Here is a 23,067-nt window from a genome sequence, read left to right on the forward strand (position 1 = left end):
TTTTTCTCGGCTGTATTTTCCTTGAGATAAAAATTACAGTATGAATTGATTTCACTCCAAAATTAGATGGGCATGAGGAAAAATTGAATGCCATAAGGACCATCAAGATGGCATCCGATATTTACGGATACATTGCAGTTCTGTAACAGGAAAGTGTAAATGGTCCTGTAAGTGATTAATAGCTGCTGAATGAAAAACGGATTGTATAGGGACAGCACACGGAAGACAAGTGAGGAAAAAAATTGTCCAACTTTTCTGGACGAACATCTGACCAAATTTTTTTTTTCTTTTTTTTTTTTTTCATACGCTCATGTGACCTTAGGCAGACACAGCCTATTAGACCAGACCATTACTTGGATTTGGAGTGCCATGGCAATGATCGGGTGTGATCGTGATCACAGGGTCCCAATAAGGTTAAAGTGAGAGCACTCTCCTTCTGCTAACCATCTACAGTAGATGCCGCTGCCACAACTGCTAATGGCATGTATGGGGTGATAATCGTGATCGGTGCTAAAACCTATCTTGGCTGCTGCAGCAGGATGTCAGCTCTCATATATAAATTGAATCCTGCTGAATTTTCTCCTGTTTTTACTTTCTTGATCCTCAGGGTCGTAAAGAATCCACTTTAAAAGGCGATCATTAAAGGGTTAAACTTGTATTCTTATATATGACATGATAGGGAAATGCCATTTAGGGAACTGCGGCACTGACCCATTCATATGATAAACTCTAGCTATGTACACATCTCGCCATTACATAAGCATTGCACATGTTGTTACATAACTTCATAACTGCCTGATGAAAGCAGAAGAAGCAAACACGTCCTAGTAAAATGTGTGTGTGTGTATGTGTGTGTGTGTATATATATACATATATATATATATATATATATATATATATATACATATATATATACTGTATATATACACATACATCTACTATATAATTGTCTACAGGTCACTTCCGTCTGTCCTTCTGTCTGTCACGGATATTCATTGGTCGCAGCCTCTGTCTGTCATGGAATCCAAGTCGCTGATTGGGCTCGGCAGCTGCCTGTCATGGCTGCCGCGACCAATCAGCGACGGGCACAGTCCGATTAGTCCCTCCCCTGCAGTCACTGCCCGGCACCCGCTCCATAATCCCCTTTCCCTCCAGTCACCGCTCACACAGGGTTAATGGCAGCGGTAACGGGCCGCGGTGTAACGCACTCCATTACCGCTGCTATTAACCCTGTGTGTCCCCAACTATTTACTATTGACGCTGCCTATGCAGAATCAATAGTAAAAAGTCATGTTAAAAATAATAAAAAAAAAAAAACTGCTATACTCACCATCCGCCGCCTTTCGCGCTCCTCGCGACGCTACGGTGACCGCTCCATGCAAGCGGCAGGTTCCAGTTCCAATGATGGTACGCCAGAAGGACCTTCCATGACGTCACGGTCATGTGACCGCGACGTGATCACTGCCCTGCGACAAGGACTTTCCATGACGTCACGCTCATGTGACCGCGACGTCATCACACCCTGGGACCGGAAGCTGCCGCCTGCGGTCGTCACGGTCATATGACCGCAACGTCATCACAGGTCCTGCGCGCCTGCGCTAGAAGGATCTGCCATGACGTCACGGTCATGTGACCGTGACGTCATCACACCCTGGGACCGGAAGCTGACGCCTGCACCGCGCACAGGACCAGGACTTCAACGGGCCTTCGGAGGGTGAGTATATGTTTATTTTTTATTTTAACTCTGTATACTACGTGGCTCTGTGCTGTATACTCTGTCGCTGTGCAATATACTACGTACGTGACTGGGCAATATACTACGTGACTGGGCAATATACTACGTACGTGGCTGGGCAATATACTACGTGGCTGAGCAATATACTACGTAACTGGGCAATATACTATGTACGTGGCTGGGCAATATACTACGTGACTGGGCAATATACTACGTGACTGGGCAATATACTACGTGGCTGGGCAATATACTACGTGGCTGGGCAATATACTACGTGACTGGGCAATATGACTGGGCAATATACTACATACGTGGCTGGGCAATATACTATGTGGCTGGGCAATATACTATGTGGCTGGGCAATATACTACGTGGCTGGGCAATATACTACATACGTGGCTGGGCAATATACTACGTGGCTGAGCAATATACTACGTAACTGGGCAATATACTATGTACGTGGCTGGGCAATATACTACGTGACTGGGCAATATACTACGTGACTGGGCAATATACTACGTGGCTGGGCAATATACTACGTGGCTGGGCAATATACTACGTGACTGGGCAATATACTACGTGGGCTGTGCAATATACTATGTGTCTGGCCAATATACTACGTGGACATGCATATTCTAGAATACCCGATGCGTTAGAATCGGGCCACCATCTAGTAAACATATATACCTATATATCATCTTTTGGAGCATTCAACTTAAAAACCTTTGTAAGATTTTAAATATATCAAATGGTATTGGACCCTCACATGAGCTGGACTTTTCCTTTAAAGATATTCCATATTGTTGTCTCCATTCATATACAGAGCTTATTCAAAAATTCTGCTAGTTAGCCTCAGAAGAACACAGCGATTTAGCTTGAGAACAAAATTGTCACCTAACAGCTTAGTTGACAACTGCGTATTACTGTTTGCGTAACTTTTTTTCTTTTTTTACTTCATTTAACATATGTGTCTTGAAAAGCTCACGTTGTGTATACTGAACAGTCACTTGGAGTGGCACCCATCATGCATAATGTCATCCATTGAATGAATACACCATGAGCCTTTTATAGCTTTTCATGATGTGTGTGTGTTAAATAGATGCCATTATATAACCTTTGGGGTGATGAGTGCTGTCACCCATAGGTGGTAATGGCATTCATTTAACATTCAACATGAAAAAACACATCTTATCTGTCGTTACCTAAAGACCTATGCTTAAAGAAGTAATCCAAAGATTTCTTTCTTTAAATCACTGAACCGCTCCCCATGTTGTGTATCACACTCATACTATAACAGTTCAGCTCTAATGTTTTGTGATCCATCTAGAATTTAAGATTTCACTCTCCTTTCTTCCATTCTGTTCACTTCTGTCACTAATGCATTACATTATCAACTTGAGACAGTAGCATTTCTTCCTGCTGGTAAAAGAGTGTGATAATCTTCCCCTCTATGTTCTTCTAAACAAGCTATAAGAGAAAGCAAGGACCTCCAACATGGTATTTTCCGAAATACTGCCTGTACCACGTGCCACGCCAGAGAGGCAACGGGAGATTAGGGAGGTTAATAAGTGGCTCAAGAATTGGTGTAGGAAGGAGGGGTTTGGGTTCCTGCAGAACTGGGCCGACTTCTCAGTTGGCTACAGGCTCTACGCTAGGGACGAGCTGCACCTCAATGGGGAAGGTGCAGCTGTGCTGGGGGAGAAAATGGTTAGAAGGTTGGAGGAGTGTTTAAACTAGGGATTGGGGGGGAGGGTATTCATTTTATAGGAGGGGAAGATAGTGCAGATAGAGACCTGGGCACAAATAAGGAAGTTGGGGGTGGCGGTGGCATGGGGGGTGGGGTTAGAACAGTTAGTAATTTAAGAAAGAATAGAGGTACAGAGAGTAACATCAAGTGCATGTATACTAATGCCAGAAGCCTCGCCAACAAAATGGACGAATTAGAACTAATGTTGTTGGAGCATAATTATGACATGGTGGGGATATCTGAGACGTGGCTGGATGAGAGCCATGACTGGGCTGTTAACTTGCAGGGCTATAGCCTGTTCAGAAATGACCGTACAGATAAGCGAGGGGGAGGGGTGTGTCTATATGTAAAATCTTCCTTAAAACCCATCCTGCGTGATAATATAGGTGAATTTAATGAAAATGTAGAGTCCCTGTGGGCGGAGATAAGGGGAGGGGGAAAAAATAATAAATTACTGATAGGGATTTGTTATAAATCTCCAAAAATAATGGAAGCAATGGAGAATAGCCTCGTAAAGCAAATAGATGAAGCTGCGACAGAAGGAGAAGTCATTATTATGGGGGACTTCAACTACCCTGAAATAGATTGGGGAACAGAAACCTGCAGTTCCAGCAAAGGTAATCGGTTTTTGACAACTATGAGAGACAATTACCTTTCACAACTGGTTCAGGACCCAACAAGGAGGGGGGCACTGCTAGACCTAATATTAACCAACAGGCCAGACCGCATATCAAATATAAGGGTTGGGGGTCACTTGGGGAATAGTGATCACAAAATAATAAGTTTTCATGTAACCTTTAATAAGATGGGTAGTATGGGGGTGACAAGGACACTAAACTTCAGGAGGGCAAATTTCCAACGGATGAGAGAGGATCTTGGTGCAATTAACTGGGACGATATCCTGAGACACAAAAATACACAAAGAAAATGGGAGACGTTTATTAGCATCCTGGATAGGACCTGTGCACAGTATATACCGTATGGGAATAAACATACTAGAAATAGGAGGAAACCAATATGGCTAAATAGAGCTGTAAGGGGCGCAATAAGGGACAAAAAGAAAGCATTTAGAGAATTAAAGGAAGTAGGTAGTGAGGAGGCATTAAATAAATACAGAAAATTAAATAAATTCTGTAAAAAGCAAATCAAGGCAGCAAAGATTGAGACAGAGAGACTCATTGCCAGAGAGAGTAAAAATAATCCCAAAATATTCTTTAACTATATAAATAGTAAGAAACTAAAAAATGACGGTGTTGGCCCCCTTAAAAATAGTCTGGGTGAAATGGTGGATGAGGATGAGGAAAAAGCCAATCTGCTAAATGACTTTTTTTCATCAGTATTTACAAAAAAAAATCCCATGGCAGACAAAATGACTAGTGATAAAAATTCCCCATTAAGTGTCACCTGCTTAACCCAGCAGGAAGTACGGCGGCGTCTAAAAATAACTAAAATTGACAAATCTCCGGGCCCGGATGGGATACACCCCCGAGTACTGCAGGAACTAAGTACAGTCATTGATAGACCATTATTTTTAATCTTTAAAGAGTCCATAATAACAGGGTCTGTACCACAGGACTGGCGTATAGCAAATGTGGTGCCAATATTCAAAAAAGGGGCAAAAACTGAACTCGGTAATTATAGGCCAGTAAGCTTAACCTCTACTGTGGGTAAAATCCTGGAGGGCATTCTAAGGGATACTATACTGGAGTATCTGAAGAGGAATAACCTTATGACCCAGTATCAGCACGGGTTTACTAGGGACCTTTCATGTCAGACTAATTTGATCAGCTTCTATGAAGAGGTAAGTTCCGGACTGGACCAAGGGAACCCAGTGGACGTAGTGTATATGGACTTTTCCAAAGCTTTTGATACGGTGCCACACAAAAGGTTGTTACATAAAATGAGAGTAATGGGGATAGGGGAAAATATGTGTAAGTGGGTTGAGAGCTGGCTCAGGGATAGGAAACAAAGGGTGGTTATTAATGGAGCACACTCGGACTGGGCTGCGGTTAGCAGTGGGGTACCACAGGGGTCAGTATTGGGCCCTCTTCTTTTTAACATATTTATTAATGACCTTGTAGGGGGCATTCAGAGTAGAATTTCAATATTTGCAGATGACACTAAACTCTGCAGGGTAATCAATACAGGGGAGGACAATTTTATATTACAGGATTATTTATGTAAACTAGAAGCTTGGGCTGATAAATGGCAAATGAGCTTTAATGGGGATAAATGTAAGGTCATGCACTTGGGTAGAAGTAATAAGATGTATAACTATGTGCTTAATTCTAAAACTTTGGGCAAAACCGTCAATGAAAAAGACCTGGGTATATGGGTGGATGACAAACTCATATTCAGTGGCCAGTGTCAGGCAGCTGCTACAAAGGCAAATAAAATAATGGGATGTATTAAAAGAGGCATAGATGGTCATGAGGAGAACATAATTTTACCTCTATACAAGTCACTAGTTCGACCACACTTAGAATACTGTGCACAGTTCTGGTCTCCGGTGTATAAGAAAGACATAGCTGAACTGGAGCGGGTGCAGAGAAGAGCGACCAAGGTTATTAGAGGACTGGGGGGTCTGCCATACCAAGATAGGTTATTACACTTGGGGCTATTTAGTTTGGAAAAACGAAGACTAAGGGGTGATCTTATGTTAATGTATAAATATATGAGGGGACAGTACAAAGACCTTTCTGATGATCTTTTTAATCATAGACCTGAGACAGGGACAAGGGGGCATCCTCTACGTCTGGAGGAAAGAAGGTTTAAGCATAATAACAGACGCGGATTCTTTACTGTAAGAGCAGTGAGACTATGGAACTCTCTGCCGTATGATGTTGTAATGAGTGATTCATTAATTAAATTTAAGAGGGGACTGGATGCCTTTCTGGAAAAGTATAATGTTACAGGGTATATACACTAGATTCCTTGATAAGGCGTTGATCCAGGGAACTAGTCTGATTGCCGTATGTGGAGTCGGGAAGGAATTTTTTTCCCCATGGTGGAGTTACTCTTTGCCACATGGGTTTTTTTTTGCCTTCCTCTGGATCAACATGTTAGGGCATGTTAGGTTAGGCTATGGGTTGAACTAGATGGACTTACAGTCTTCCTTCAACCTTAATAACTATGTAATATAAGTATACAGTCATCAAGGATGAACTGCGATCTTCTGGGTGATAACACTGTAACAGGAGCTGTGTAATCATTATTAGTAACTGTGATATATGTTTCCATTCCTCACTTCCCCAAGTGAACTTGCGTGGTTCCATCCAGGTCAGCATGAAATTACCGTACATGTTTTTTGTTTTTGCAGATTTGAACCATCAAAGTATTTTTATTTTTTTTTCATTTCTGCCTCATGTAAAAAAAAATTAGCATTTTTTCACCCATTCAAGTGAATGTAAAAAAATGCATGTACAAAATGCAACTCTTTTTCCTGCCAGCACTCTGGGTTTTGGTGCAGAAAAATCTGCTGCAAATACTCAATGTGTGCACATACCCTAAGTGAACTTAGCTTCGGGCATGAATATAGGAAAACACATCATGTTTCAGCACAGGTAAGTATTTGCAAGGCTACTTAATATTTTCTGTATATTGTTAGTGTGAGATATTTCATAATACAAGTGACCGTTTGCTTTGATTGCCCAGCCAATAGTGAAGCAGCGATGTAAGGAGTTTTAGTATGGACGTCAGTGACCCCATTCGAGATCACCAGCCTTATGTTTGTTCGGCATGTGCCGTCCTGAGGTTCTCATATGGGACATGTTCACCTGCCTTACGTGTTCTAACCTGTCACCACTCTTAGTTGGACAGTGATGAGATTTCCATAAATATAGTTTGCCTTACATGCAACTTTACAAGCGTTTAACAAAATGGTTTGGTGCTCGGTAAATATTATGTTCAGCCTGGATACTGGCACAACTGCATTGACAACTGTCCCAGTATCTGCAGAGTACATGATTGCTTGGATGCTTTCTGCTGTTTTATTCTTCTTTATTCCCATATACAAATCTATATGGTTACACCGAGTATTTTCTTTCCAACAGATAACTCGAGTCCTCTGGTGGTACTACTTTTCCAAGCTTATTGAGTTCATGGACACGTTCTTCTTCATTCTCCGTAAAAACAACCACCAGATCACCGTCCTACATGTCTATCACCACGCGTCCATGCTGAACATCTGGTGGTTTGTCATGAACTGGGTGCCCTGTGGACACTGTGAGTACTAAGAGTCCCTCATTTGGAATGCAATATGCACCATAGAGCCGCGTAGGACACGTACACAGTTCCATTGAAACATTGTCATTTACGACATTGAGAATGAGATGGAAAGAAATCCCTCCATACAGTGCAACTGGTTTTCCATTTCAGGTCCCTCCCTGAAATCACGCCAGTTTCCTTTTATAACCTGAAAGTTTTCTCTGCTTTTTAAATAATAAAATAGAGTAAAACTCTGAGAAAGAAAGCGGCATTGTTTCCCTACAGCTTGCTTTATGTGTTATTTCTATGTCCCTGACTAATGAATTCCCAAGTTACCAGCCCCACCTCTGTGTCATGAAGATGGCCATGGAGAAGGCCTAGGAGCCAGTGCTTGGGATATCATCCACACCTCCAGAAGGTGAAGCATCTCAAAGTAGCTTTTGGCAATGGGGAACTAAACTATTGCTTAGCCTTCAGCTGATATTTAATATAACAATCTGTGCAGGGGGGAAAAACCTATTATTAAAGTGAAGCGTAACTTTGATGACCTGGTGCATATCAGTAGAGAAAACTGCTCAAAATAAAATGATGATGTAAACTGTGCCACTATTACCTTATCAGAAGTGCAGGATTATTGGATTCCCAGTAAAGAAATTGAATTGTACTGGACCTTAGCGAATGAAATACCCTAGTAAAATGACAATATAGGAGTTCTGTGGACGTCTATTGCCTACCCCTGTCACATCCATGTATGAGCACACTGCCACTCCTTCCGCCTCTGTCTACAGGAGGCGCCATGTTTTCACTGCGAATGATCAGATATAACTTTAGTGTCCCATTGGTCAGACAACCTCTATTTTTGCAGAGTTTACTGTCTGTTGTAATTACCTTTGTGCTTGGATCCCTTGCTGGGCCCCTTTCCTATTTAAAACCTTACTATTCTGTAGTGAGCTGCCAGTTATAGTTTTAGCCTGACCCTGGTTCGGTCCCTGTTTCACCGTTTCCTTAATCTTTCACGATATATTACAGTATGTTGCTGACCTTGAATTGTTTTGACCCCCTGCTCTGCCTGACAATTTTGCCTTAGTTTTAGCCCTTTTTTAGTTTTGACCTGGCCCGCAGGACCTCTTCTGTTAAATCGATCCAGCAGCCACTCCATAGATGTAACCTAGGGGCCCCATTTCCCTGCATTGGAGTTACAGGGTGAAGGCCAGGCTTCTTCGGGGACTTACTAAGCAAAGTAGCTAGCACAGAGTGAGTCTGTCGATGCCCTTTTAAGAGCTGCCAGACTACCACAAACAGGTCACCTTTACATCCTCCTATTTATATTTGAATGATTATATGAATTATGATATTTACTATAAAAGTCATTTCTATGATGTTTCATTAGTTTTTTATTTTAGATGTGTTTTCTTTTTTTAGCCTACTTTGGTGCCACTCTCAATAGCTTTATTCATGTCCTCATGTACTCTTACTACGGACTCTCAGCTGTTCCATCCATGCGACCTTATCTATGGTGGAAGAAATACATCACTCAGTGCCAGCTGGTAAGCCTTCCATTGATTCATGTTTTCCCGCTCAGCTGTTCATTTACAGTAGGGTGCAGAGAATGATTTTAGGTGATTCTGCATTTAGGATTCATCCAGTTATGTGTCCTGTATGAGTTTTCAATTTGCTTGTGTTTTCTATAGTTATGCATTTATAGATTATGATGTCACGTGTGTGTTCTCCCCCTCTTAGTGTTATTTATTAAGGATTTTTTTTATATCTATAAATATATTTTGTAAAACCAGAATTTTCATTTTGGTGTCTTTGCACTAAAATGTGTGTATTCAGTCACTTCTCATCTACTATATAATTGTCTAAGGGGTACTTCCGTCTGTCTGTCATGGAAATCCAAGTCGCTGATTGGTTGTGGCAAAACGCCCACGACCATTGCCACAACCAATCAGCCACAGGCACAGTCCAGCGGCAAAATGGCTGCTCTTTCCTCCCCCCAGTCATTGCCCGCTCCATACTCCCCTCCAGTCAGCCCTCACACAGGGTTAATGCCAGCATTACCGGAGCGCGGTGTAACGCACTCCGGTTACGCAGCCATTAACGCTGTGTGACCAACTTTTTACTATTGATGCTGCGTATGCAGCATCAATAGTAAAAAGATCTAATGTTACAAATAAGAATAATAAAAAAAAAAAGGTTATTCTCACCCTCCGACGTCGCCCGCTGTCCTCGGCAGTGCAAGCGGCAGGTTCCGGTGCCAAGGATGCTATGCGAGAAGACCTTCCGTGACGTCACAGTCATGTGACCGCAACGTCATCACAGGTCCTGCGCTCATATCAACCCTGGGACCGGAAGCTGCCGCATGCACCGCACACAGGCGCCAGGACTTCAAGGTGCCTTTGGAAGGTGAGTATATATTTATTTTTTATTTTAAGTCTTTTTTAACCATGCATATAGTGCCCACATTGCTATATACTACGTGGGCTGTGTTATATACTACATCTCTGTGCTATATGCTAACGTGGCTGTGTTATATACTGCGTGGCTGTGTTATATATTACGTGGCCAGTGTTATATACTGCGGGGGCTGTGCTATATACTGCGTGGCTGCTATGTACTGCGTGGGCTGTGTTATATATTACGTGGCCAGTGTTATATACTGCGGGGGCTGTGCTATATACTGCGTGGCTGCTATGTACTGCGTGGGCTGTGTTATATATTACGTGGCCAGTGTTATATACTGCGGGAGCTGTGCTATATACTGCGTGGCTGCTATGTACTGCGTGGACTGTGCTATATATTACGTGGCCAGTGTTATATACTGCGGGGGCTGTGCTATATACTGCGTGGCTGCTATATACTTTGTGGGCTGTGCTATATATTACGTGGCCAGTGTTATATACTACATCGCCTGTGTTATATACTGTGTGGCTGCTATATACTGCGTGGGCTGTGTTATATAGTATGTGGGCTGTGTTATATACTTCGTGGCCTGTATTAACGCAGCGGGTATTCTACAATATGTATGTATGTATATAGCAGCCACATAGTATATAGCACAGGCCACGTAGTGTTTGTCTGATATATACTACATGGCTCCTATATACTATGTGGCCTGTGCTATATACTATGTGGCTGCTATATACATACATACATACATACATACATACATATTCTAGAATACCCGATGCGTTAGAATCGGGCCACCATCTAGTTGGGTATATTTGCTAATAGATATCCAGATTGGACATAATGAGTTAGTCTACATCAATGTGAGACACAAGTCATCGCAATTCACAAATATCACTTTTCACAATCGGGAGCAGTTTCTTCTCATACCATAAGGCAACCATATTTACCTAGGGTATTAGTATAAAAGTATAGCTGTGCATTCCAGTTATTTTAAGACCACATCACATCCCGGGAAATATCGAGTATAATGCAATAAAACCTCATATGTGTAGGAAGCATCATTTGCAGGCACAATTCCTGGCTGGGAAAGCAAATGCAAAAGCCCCCATACACATTAAACTAAAGATGGCCAATATTGGTGGGATTGGCCGAGAGTCTGATGTCTGTGGCGGCCTCCCTACTCTTGACTAACAGATGTTGATGGAGAGAAGGATTCGGCTGTTGGAATTTCATCCTTTAGTTCGACATGGAGGTAAGTTGATACTGGAGTCATAGAGAACACAGGAGCACTCCTTCAAGCCAAGCGTTCCTGTGTATGGTGGATTCCAGAGAGAAACCTTTTGGCCAACAGCCGCCTAATGTGTATGGAGACTTTCACAGTTTTTGATGAAAAAGTTCCTTTAGGGCTAAGTTTCCTTTAGGACTATTTACTATTATAATGCTCTACATGGGCATGTAAAAGTTTGGGCACTGTTCAAAATTACTGTTATTATGAATAGTTAAGCAAGTTGAGGATTAAACGATCTCTGAAAGGCCTAACGTTAAACATGACACATTTACTTTGTATTTTAGGGAGAAAAAAAATATTTTCATCTTTGACATTTTAAAAATTACAAAAAGGAAAATGGACCAATGCGAAAGTTTGGGCACCCTTGGAGATTTGTGTGCTCAGATAACTTTGACCCAGATTTCAGACCTTAATTAGCCTATTAGGGTTATGGCTTGTTCATCGTTAGGAAAGTCCAGGTGCTGCAAATTTCCCAGCTTTATAAAAACCCAACCTCCTCTAACCTTGTGCCAAAAACAGCAGAAATTGGTTCTTCTAAGCAGCTGTCTAGAAATCTTTTTTTTTTTTTTTTAATCAGATAATGTTTATTAACAATATTCAAATTGACAACTACACACAATTGTGTCAGCAAAGGAGAATAAACATGTTTACAAACATTTTGAAACAATCCCCCAGTTCCCCACCCTCCCTCCCTCCTCCCTTAAAGCCTTTATAAACAAGAATAGGACAATAGCATACATTGCTTACATAATAAAACAACATCCCACTGGAATCAGTTCCTCTCCATCCAAGGTTTCCAAAGTGTTTCAAAAGTTTTCATACTTTTCCTTTTTTCATAAATACCCTTTTCCATATTAATAACCATATCAGACTGTCTATAAAATTCCTGCAGAGTCGGCGGTACCTCACTCAACCAGTGCCTGGCAATCAGCTTTCGCGCAACATACAATAATCTAGCTATGGCCACTTTATGATGTTTTACAAAAATATATCCCAAAATATATATCACAGGATCGCTTGCGATTGTACAGCCATACGATTTCCCATTTGCTTCTCCCGCCTCCAACCAGTATGAATTCAATCTCGTACATTGCCATAACATGTGTAGATTCCCTGCCCCGTCGGACTGGCACCTAGGACACTCGGAAGTCTGTCTCAGCCCTGCCTTATATAGCCTATCTGGAGTTCTATATACTCTGTATAGCCTATCTGGAGTTCTATATACTCTGTGAAGTACATATAATTGCGAAAGTCTACCCGGCTCACTTAATGATAATTGGGGAATATACTCCATGATATCCTCCGATTTATCCTCCTCTATCCTTCCCAACTCTTCCTCCCATTTTTCTTTTTGCCTTAATAGGGAATCTATTAAGAAAGGTATATAACAAATCTCTATAAATATCCAAGACTACCCCTTTCTTTCCTCCCATCGCACAGACAAAGTCCACCAGAATGTCTCTATAAATTCCCATATCCATCGTTTTACCCTGCGCAAGATAGGCATGTCTCAACTGTCCATATTGTAACCTACAGGTCTCCTGCAACCCGTAACTTTCCTGCAGTGCCTCAAAGGATAACAGTCCTTGTGCGTCCTGAATCTGAGCCACATATTGAATACCCAATAATGTCCAATTTTTTAATTCCCCCATTTTAATAAATTCAGGTAGTATTTCATTATGCCATATTGGGGAGAGATTTGTTAAAAGTCCCACTTCTCTTGTCCTTTTAATTGCCTCCCATACTTTTTGAACCAGTATCAAAGTAGGATAGGCCGTTCCAAACTTCCCAAATCCCCCTGCTTCCAATCCCTGAATCAATGGGTCCCTTCCCACCAACCAAACCAAAATCCACTGAACCAAACCCAGTCCATTCACCTGTCTCCAACCTCTCATCTGCTGACCCTGCGCTGCCAAAAAGTAGATCTGGGGATTCGAAAGGGCCAATCCCCCCCCATCTTTAGGCCTCTGAAGCAATTCCAGCCTAATTCTTGGCTGTTTCTTCCCCCAAACAAGGTCTCGAAATATAGAGTTAATGGTATGAAACCACTTCCGGGGCAACCAAACAGGGGAATTATGCAATATATACAATAATTGGGGCATAAGAATCATTTATCCTTCCCACCACTGAGAGATATAACTTGCACCACGCCCCTATTTTCTTCCTAAACCTGTCCAACAATGGGGACAGATTCAGATCGACGTAGCGCGAGAGAGGAAAAGACACTTGAACACCTAAATATTTGAACTGAGAAACCACTGTCAGCTTGCTACCTTCCCCTGATTTTGGGATGTCAACACCCCCTTTATCCACTATCAAGATATTTGACTTCGCCCAATTGATTTCAAGACCCGATATATCACCAAATGTCCTAAGAATATCCATCACACCCTCCAAGGCCTCTCCAGAATTTTCTGAAAAGAGTAACATGTCATCTGCATATAGGGCTATTTTCTCCTCGATCATACCATACCGGAACCCCCTAACTGAAGTCGAGCTCCTAATTGTCTGTGCCAGGGGCTGCACTGCCAGCGCAAATAGCAGCGGAGACAGCGGACACCCCTGCCTAGTCCCCCTATATAAACCAAAACTTCCAGACAACTCTCCATTAACTCTCACCCTAGCAGTTGGAGAAGAATACAATAACCTCACCCCGAGATAAAAGTTGGCCCGAAACCAAAAGATCTCAAAACCTCCCAAAGATAGCACCATTCAACACTATCAAACGTTTTATGCACATCCAGTGAGACTACAACTCTATTACCCTCGTTGTCCGACGGCAGCTGCAAGTTCAGGAATAATCTGCATAAGTTTATCGCTGTAGACTTATTTGGCATAAAACCAGATTGGTAAGGATGGACCAGATTCTGGACCACACTTGCCAAACGGTTAACCACTACTTTAGCCAAAATCTTAACATCCGCCGTCGGCTACGAAATTGGCCTATAGGATTCCGCGAATTCCGAGTCCTTGCCTTCCTTTAAAATAACTACAACTGTCGCCTCTCATGGACGCCGGCAGCTCTCCCTCCCGTAGCGCCTCATCAAAAACTATCTTTAATTTAGCCACTGAAATATCCAATAAATTCTTATATATCTCAACCGGGAGTCCATCAGCTCCAGGGGCCTTGTTGTTAGTAATTGACATGACAGCAAGTCTAATCTCTTCCGTTATAGGTTCATCCAACCTCCTCCTATCGGATTCCCCAATCCTAGGAAGTTTCGCCTCACCCAGGAAGTTTACAATGTCCCCAAATGTAGCCCTCAACCCAGATGAATACAACTGTTCATAAAAACTTCTAAACTCACCGAAAATATCCACTACATCTGTCAACACAGTCCCTTCATCTGTCCTTAGTTTGTACACATACGATGATTCTTTCTGTGCCGCCGTTACCACTGAGAGCAAGTGCCCCACTCTTTCTCCTTCCTCAAAAAACTGTAATTTCTGAAAAGCTCTTCTTCTCTCCGCTTTTTTCATATACAACTTATTAACCGATTCCTGGGCATCCCTTAGTCTACATTGAGATATCTCTGATGGGTCCGACACCATATCCCTTTCTGCTCTTTCTAATTTCTCTACGATCTCTTTATCTTCCTTCCTAGTCTTGGATTTACATCTAGAAATCTCCCTATAAAGAAGGCCCCTCAGAAAAGCTTTCATTGCGTCCCAAACTACCCGCTTATCAGCGCTATCTTCATTAAACTGCCAGTTCTCTGTGATCTCCTTCTTAATGTTATCCATATTAATATGTTCAAGCCTCAGGGGGTGAAATTTCCACCCACCTCCCCGTCCAGTCCTCCCACCTGTCCGTGTAATCAAGAGCTCTATAGGCTTGTGGTCCGAAATCCCTCTCGGGAGATATTCTATCCCACAGATCATGCGTGACATTAAATAATTTCCTAGTGCTAGGTCAATCCTGGAAAGGGAACCTTGGGTTGCAGAATAACAGGAGTAACAGACTAGATTCCTCACTCTCCAGAGGTCCACCATCCCCAATTCTGTCATATAATTCCCAAACGTCGACAGTTTTTTTTAGTGCCTTTGCTTAAACCTTTCTTATACCTGTCCCACCCTTCATCCATCACATTATTGACATCCCCAATAATTAACATTGGAAATCCCATACCCCGTTTATACAATTCAAATATTTCTTGTACCTTTTTCCCAGAATATGGCTTTTTGCTGAAGTTGAAGAGAGGATGGCTTCTACAAATGGATAATGACTCTAAGCAGACGTCAACATCCACAATAGACTACCTCAAAAGGCACAAGCTGGAGGTTTTACAATGGCCCTCACAGTCCCCTGATCTGAACATCATTGAAAATCTGTTTGAAGACTTCAAAATAGAAATGCACGCAAGACGACACAGGAATCTCACAGAACTGAAAGAAATTATGAAACTTCCTCAAACAAGAATCGAAAGACTCTTGTCTTGCAGGGTGCCCAAACATTTGCAACTGCCCATTTTTTATTTTTTAAATTTTTAAAAAGTAAAATGTGAAAAAAAAAATGTCTTGCCTAAAATACAAAGAGGAAATTTGTCATCTGTAATTTTAAGCCTTTAGAGATCATTTCATCTTCAACTTGCTTATCTGGTCATGATAACAGAACATGTATCTCCTTATGGCTCTGATTTCGTGTATAGCCATACAATTATTTTGTCGGTTTCTGTACAAATGTGATCTATGAATTTACGCGGCATTGCATGTTGTGAATGTTGTATTTCTTGTACATTTTGTGTGTTTGCATGCTAGGAAATTAATATTTTGTATATTTTCTAATTTTCCACAGACCCAATTCGTCCTGACAATGTTTCAGACCAGCTGTGCAATGGTTTGGCGCTGTGCTTTTCCCATGGGATGGCTGTACTTCCAAAACGGCTACATGATCTCTCTTATCATCCTCTTTTCTAACTTCTACATTCAGGTATGGACATTTCTATCAATGTATCCTGATAGAGGACACAACTTTTCCCCATGTTATACCAGCAGAAGGCAGTGACGTCTGCTGCCTCCTTTCTGCCATTACTGAACATGACACTGCCTGGGCTGGTAAGAGTCTCCCTGTGTAGTTGAATTCCTGACCGATGGGTCATTTGTTCTTTCCCTAAAATAGACAAGCTAAAAGCAGAAATCTAGAAATATTTTTTGATGTGTACTGATGTATTCCCAAGATATATCCCACCAAAATTGAGAAAATAAATGCATATTCCAGTATTTACCCACAGCCCAGCTCCTCTGCCTAATGCTTGTTTTTTTCATGGTGATAGGGATCGGCCATTGCCCTTATGGTTTTCTAGAGATCTACTTCCGCATTCCTTTCAGAAACTTTCATTAGTTTCTAAGTGGGCCTGTCCGATATCCTGTCAATGTCGTATATGTGACTCTTTATTCTATTCTTATTCCTCTTTGGGTTTCTTAATCTTCATACATGTGATCACATTACTGAGCTGCATTTCTACAGAACACTAAGGGCTGATTCCCACGTCTGTTCTTTACAATAACATCTGTACGCGAAGAACAGAAGTGTGAATGTAGTGTGCTTGTTTTCCACGAATAGCACATATACCTATAATTGGGGCCATTCACGTGTCTTTGATTTTTCACGGACCAAGCATTCCATGCAAAATTCCTAAGACATGTCCAATATTAATCCAAGTGTCGGATCTAAGTCGGCAATGCAAATCTAAGGGTCCGTGTTAAAATTGGACCACACTCTGATGCCATCCGAGTGCAATCTGAATTTCCTGGACTGCTAGAGAGGAGAAGGTGGAGAAACATTTTTATTTTTTAACACTTAACACTGAGAAAAACTGCTGGAACTTGTACCAATCTCGGACTAAACTCCGATTAAACCAAGAGCGAAATTGCTGATGAAACTAGGCCAGTTTTTCTTGTACGTGAAAAAAATGTGAATCAGACATGTCAATGAGTTCCCATGTTAAGTATTTGGTGAGTTTTTGATGTTGTATATTTTCTGCATCAATAAGCTAAATTAGGTTACTTGAGTTTTTTCATTGCGTTTTTTAGCGCATTTTTTGTTTGTTTTTATTGCATTTTTTTATGCTAGTTTTTGTCTCTTTTTGGTATGTTATGTATTGAAAAAAAACGTTTTGTTTTGGATACTTCCTGTTACTTAGATATGATAAAACTTTGTTGATAAAGATCTGTGCGGATTACAGGCATATGCAATTTTTTTCCTGCAGAGTTTCTTCTTCTCATTCAACTCTATTGGAAAATCCAAAAATAAAATTCATATATACTGCAAGAGAAAATGACCTTGTGAAACGCCTTGCAAGGCAGTTTACACTGCGTAAACAAAAAAAAGCACAGAGTGTATGAGATTTTTATTAATTCCATGCACTTTGATGAACCTGTCAGACTGTTTTTTTTGCATAGCGACCATACACAGCTTCAAAAACACACAACATACTCATCATGGAAAATTAAGCTAAGGGCTTAACATGTCAACATGTCTGATTTTTTCCTTAGACTGAGTGTTCCATGGAAAAAAAATAGAGACATGTACGATTTTGATCCAAATGTAGGATCAAAATAGGCAATGCAAGTCTATGGATCTGTGGAAAAATTTGGAAATCACTCAGATGACATCCGAATGCTGACAGAACGGAGTAGGTGGAGAAACAACAATGCCACTTTAATGAGGATAATTGGCCAATTTTTCTCAGATGTGGAGAAATCGGTTGGGTGACCATACTCTAATAGGGCATCAATAGCCTGCAATGTATCCATATTGAACCTTTATGTGTCTTCAATTTTAGATTCCCAGCATATATCACATTATGGATGTATCACATTATGGAAGCACCATACTGCAGCGCACATAACACGGCATTGCTGTGCGGATGGCATAAAACATTCAACTAAAACACATCTGTCATCAGGAAGTATATACCAGTGCGTTGTCCGAATATGATGTAGCAGGATAAGAGCAGGCCAGGGTGTCCGTTTTGGGCTCTTCCTTCGTAACCTCACGTCTCCTAATATATAACGGTAATATAAGTATAAACTGGCCCTGATTGCGCTATAAAAGGCGGCGTTGACATGTTGCCGCCTCGTGTGAACGCAGACTGGGTTGCTTCAATTGCGGCATGAACTGATGCAGTCTCTGCGAATACATAAACTGTTCTTAGTCTGACTTATCCCATTACATTTTATATCCGGTGGATTGTATTGAATTGAGTGTAATCTGGTTCTGACATGTTCTTACATGCTGGCAATGTTGATGCTCTAACAGTTACTGAAAGGGTTAATACATACTGTAGGGAGGCTGTGACTGGAGAAGGAGTTTCTCCTGAGGAAGGCATTCCAGAGGCTTAGTATGAAACACCAGAACGCCTGCCTTCGGGTTATATTTCAAGACAGACCTGTACTTGTAGAAGTGTACATTTACTGATTTATTTCTCATGTACCTCGCTTCTATTGTTAACACAAACCTGTAGGGATAATTGAATGCATAAATATGCAGTAATGCTTAAAGGGGTTGTCCAGGCGTAGGATGAAAGTCTGCAGTCACTATATTTATACTGTCGGGATTCTCCAGTGTTGCTGGTGAGAGTGGGCAGTCACATGACCACATGTATGCCATTTGAATACTTCCGCTCACATTCTGACTAGACGTGCTCATCCTCTCTTAGTGCACTTCTGTTGAGAGAGAACAAGCACATCTAGTCGGCATGTGACAGCAGGAATGCAAATCACATACAGTCATGGCCAAAAGTATTGACACCCCTGCAATTCTGTCAGATAATACTCAGTTTCTTCCTGAAAATGATTACAAACACAAATTCTTTGGTATTATTATCTTCATTTAATTTTATCTTAAGTGAAAAAACACAAAAGAGAATGAAGCAAAAAGCAAAACATTGATCATTTCACACAAAACTCCAAAAATGGGCCAGACAAAAGTATTGGCACCCTCAGCCTAATACTTGGTTGCACAACCTTTAGCCAAAATAACTGCGACCAACCGCTTCCGGTAACCATCAATGAGTTTCTTACAATGCTCTGCTGGAATTTTAGACCATTCTTCTTTGGCAAACTGCTCCAGGTCCCTGATATTTGAAGGGTGCCTTCTCCAAACTGCCATTTTTAGATCTCTCCACAGGTGTTCTATGGGATTCAGGTCTGGACTCATTGCTGGCCACCTTAGAAGTCTCCAGTGCTTTCTCTCAAACCATTTTCTAGTGCTTTTTGAAGTGTGTTTTGGGTCACTGTCCTGCTGGAAGACCCATGACCTCTGAGGGAGACCCAGCTTTCTCACACTGGGCCCTACATTATGCTGCAAAATTTGTTGGTAGTCTTCAGACTTCATAATGCCATGCACACGGTCAAGCAGTCCAGTGCCAGAGGCAGGAAAGCAACCCCAAAACATCAGGGAACCTCCGCCATGTTTGACTGTAGGGACCATGTTCTTTTCTTTGAATGCCTCTTTTTTTCTCCTGTAAACTCTATGTTGATGCCTTTGCCCAAAAAGCTCTACTTTTGTCTCATCTGACCAGAGAACATTCTTCCAAAACGTTTTAGGCTTTTTCAGGTAAGTTTTGGCAAACTCCAGCCTGGCTTTTTTATGTCTCGGGGTAAGAAGTGCGATCTTCCTGGGTCTCCTACCATACAGTCCCTTTTCATTCAGACGCCGACGGATAGTACGGGTTGACACTGTTGTACCCTCGGACTGCAGGGCAGCTTGAACTTGTTTGGATGTTAGTCGAGGTTCTTTATCCAACATCAGCACAATCTTGTGTTGAAATCTCTTGTCAATTTTTCTTTTCCGTCCACATCTTGGGAGGTTAGCCACAGTGCCATGGGCTTTAAAACTTCTTGATGACACTGCGCACGGTAGACACCGGAGCATTCAGGTCTTTGGAGATGGACTTGTAGCCTTGAGATTGCTCATGCTTCCTCACAATTTGGTTTCTCAAGTCCTCAGACAGTTCTTTGGTCTTCTTTCTTTTCTCCATGCTCAATGTGGTACACACAAGGACACAGGACAGAGGTTGAGTCAACTTTAATCCATGTCAACTGGCTGCAAGTGTGATTTAGTTATTGCCAACACCTGTTAGGTGCCACAGGTAAGTTACAGGTGCTGTTAATTACACTAATTAGAGAAGCATCACATGATGTTTTGAACAGTGCCAATACTTTTGTCCACCCCCTTTTTTATGTTTGGTGTGGAATTATATCCAATTTGGCTTTAGGACAATTCTTTTTGTGTTTTTTCATTTAAGACAAATTAAATGAAGATAATACCAAAGAATTTGTGTTTGCAATCATTTTCAGGAAGAAACTGAGTATTATCTGACAGAATTGCAGGGGTGTGAATACTTATGGCCACAACTGTACATGCAGTTATGTGTCTGCCCATTCTCACCGACAACTCCAGAGAATACTTATTGTGTGCACATTGCATGCTGTCAGGTTTCAGAAGTGTGCAATCACATAAAGTGACTGCAGACATTCATCCTAAAGGTACCGTCACATTAAGCGACGCTGCAGCGATAGCGACAGCGATGCCGATCGCTGCAGCGTCGCTGTTTGGTCGCTGGAGAGCTGTCACACAGACCGCTCTCCAGCGACCAACGATGCCGAGGTCCCCGGGTAACCAGGGTAAGCATCGGGTTGCTAAGCGCAGGGCCGCGCTTAGTAACCCGATGTTTACCCTGGTTACCAGCGTAAAAGTTAAAAAAACAAACAGCACATACTCACCAGCGCGTCCCCCAGCCTCTGCTTCCTGACACTGACTGAGCTCCGGCCCTAACAGCACAGCGGTGACGTCACCGCTGTGCTTTCAGTTTCGGGCCGGCGCTCAGTCAGTGTCAGGAAGCAGAGGCTGGGGGACGCGCTGGTGAGTATGTGCTGTTTGTTTTTTTAACTTTTACGCTGGTAACCAGGGTAAACATCGGGTTACTAAGCGCGGCCCTGCGCTTAGTAACCCGATGTTTACCCTGGTTACCAGTGTAAAATATCGCTGGTATCCTTGCTTTTGCTGTCAAACACGGCGATACACGGCGACCTAGCGACCAAATAAAGTGCAGACCTTCTAGCAGCGACCAGCAATTTCACAGCGGGATCCAGATCGCTGCTGCGTGTCAAATACAGCGATATCGCTATCCAGGTCGCTGCAACGTCACGGATCGCTGGCGATATCGCCTAGTGTGACGGTACCTTAAGCCTGGACAACCCTATTAAATATTACCTACAAACTCATTACCTCTGCTCACCACACCATGGGATCTTACAAATAGCCTTAGTTCACTTGTCTAAGACCTATGTTCACATGGAACTTTAGAGGCACTGAAAAACCATGAGTTTTGCAAGTGGGAATTGTTTTGGAAGCACTTCTTTTTTGGGCAGTTTTTAGTGACATTTTTTGGAAGCAGTTTTGGAAGAGTTTTTCGTGAAGTATTTGATTTGTCAGTTTATAGTTTGGTGAGATGCCTCCAGGATCCACTTCTAAGAAGAGATATTCACTTTCTTTTTCCACCAAGTGCTTTTCAAAGCCTCTTCAGGAGCAAACAATCTGGAAACTCTTCTGAACTAGCAAAGTGGATTTCCTGTAGAAATGAGTAGGAAGAGTTTACCAAGCATTTAGGAGGAGGATTTTGGAGAGGATCCACTCAACAAAAATTCGACGATGGCCTAAAACCTCACTCACTTTAAAAACATGCACACATCTTCTTTCCTGACTACATATGCCTTTTCCCTTCAGATGCACATTCGTTGTAAGCGAACCCAGTAGGCTAAGTTCCCATGGCCGTAGAATCTATTGCGGACATGACGGCTCGGTGCGCTCGTCCACATGTTCAGGAGCTTCCTGCTGCCACATGCACTAGACTGGTTGGTAAATCAGACCACACCACAGCTGCTGTGAGGTGCGTGTGAAAAGCATTTAGGCCGGGATCACACATACGTGACATACGGCCGAGTCTCGCAGGTGAAAACCCAGCTCTGGCGCCGGCACTCTGGAGCGGAGTGTGCAGCTCCATGTATTGTTGTGCGGCTGTACGCTCTGCTCCGGATTACCGGCGCCAGAGCTGGGTTTTCACCTGCGAGACTCGGCCGTATCACGCGTGTGTGTGATCCCGGCCTTAGCCTAACATTGGGCCAAGTGCTGCCCGTGTGAGGTACATTTTCGGGCTCGTTCAGACAAGCGTACAAACCGTATCTGATTTGTTAGTCAGTGGGACTGATCTGATGACCGAGCTTTCGCACAGGTTGAGTGTCCATGTGAAAAGCATCGCAGCATGCATTACTTCAGTCTGATTTAGGGGGGGCCTGCCCATGAGCGTATGAATAAATTGTCCCAGTTTTCTAGATGATTTTCTTCCAATTTTCATCCATGTCACCTGTGTGTCCGTCTTTTATGTCCATGTGCGATCTGTTTTCATACAGCTACATTAAAACATGTAAAAAAAGCAAAACAGCACACTATAAATGCCTTTCGGGTGCACAGGCCTTAATTGCAATCCATCCACTATGCATAAATCCAAAAAGAAGAAAAAATAAGGCAGCACTCCTTTTCTTCAAGTGGAAATCTGTGTTTTAATTCAGACCCACATGGCAGGCGACGTTTCAGCTCTGGATGAGCCTTTCCCAGGCTTGAGAGAGGCTCATCCAGAGCTGAAAAATCGCCTGCCATGTGGGTCTGAATTAAAA

General features: G+C 42.2%; 1 protein-coding gene across 2 annotated transcripts in view; it reads left to right on the forward strand.

Moving 5' to 3' along the window:
• ELOVL5 (ELOVL fatty acid elongase 5) overlaps positions 1–23,067 on the forward strand; it is a 72,970-nt gene that overhangs the window by 45,325 nt on the left and 4,578 nt on the right. For both annotated transcript variants that reach the window (XM_077290030.1, XM_077290032.1), the window contains exons 5-7: positions 7,535–7,706; positions 9,111–9,235; positions 16,184–16,318. In XM_077290030.1, the coding sequence (XP_077146145.1) occupies positions 7,535–7,706; positions 9,111–9,235; positions 16,184–16,318 (432 nt within the window). The remainder of the gene's footprint in view (positions 1–7,534; positions 7,707–9,110; positions 9,236–16,183; positions 16,319–23,067) is intronic.

Source organism: Ranitomeya variabilis, chromosome 2 (assembly GCF_051348905.1).
Source record: "Ranitomeya variabilis isolate aRanVar5 chromosome 2, aRanVar5.hap1, whole genome shotgun sequence".
NCBI classification, from domain to species: Eukaryota; Metazoa; Chordata; class Amphibia; order Anura; family Dendrobatidae; genus Ranitomeya; species Ranitomeya variabilis.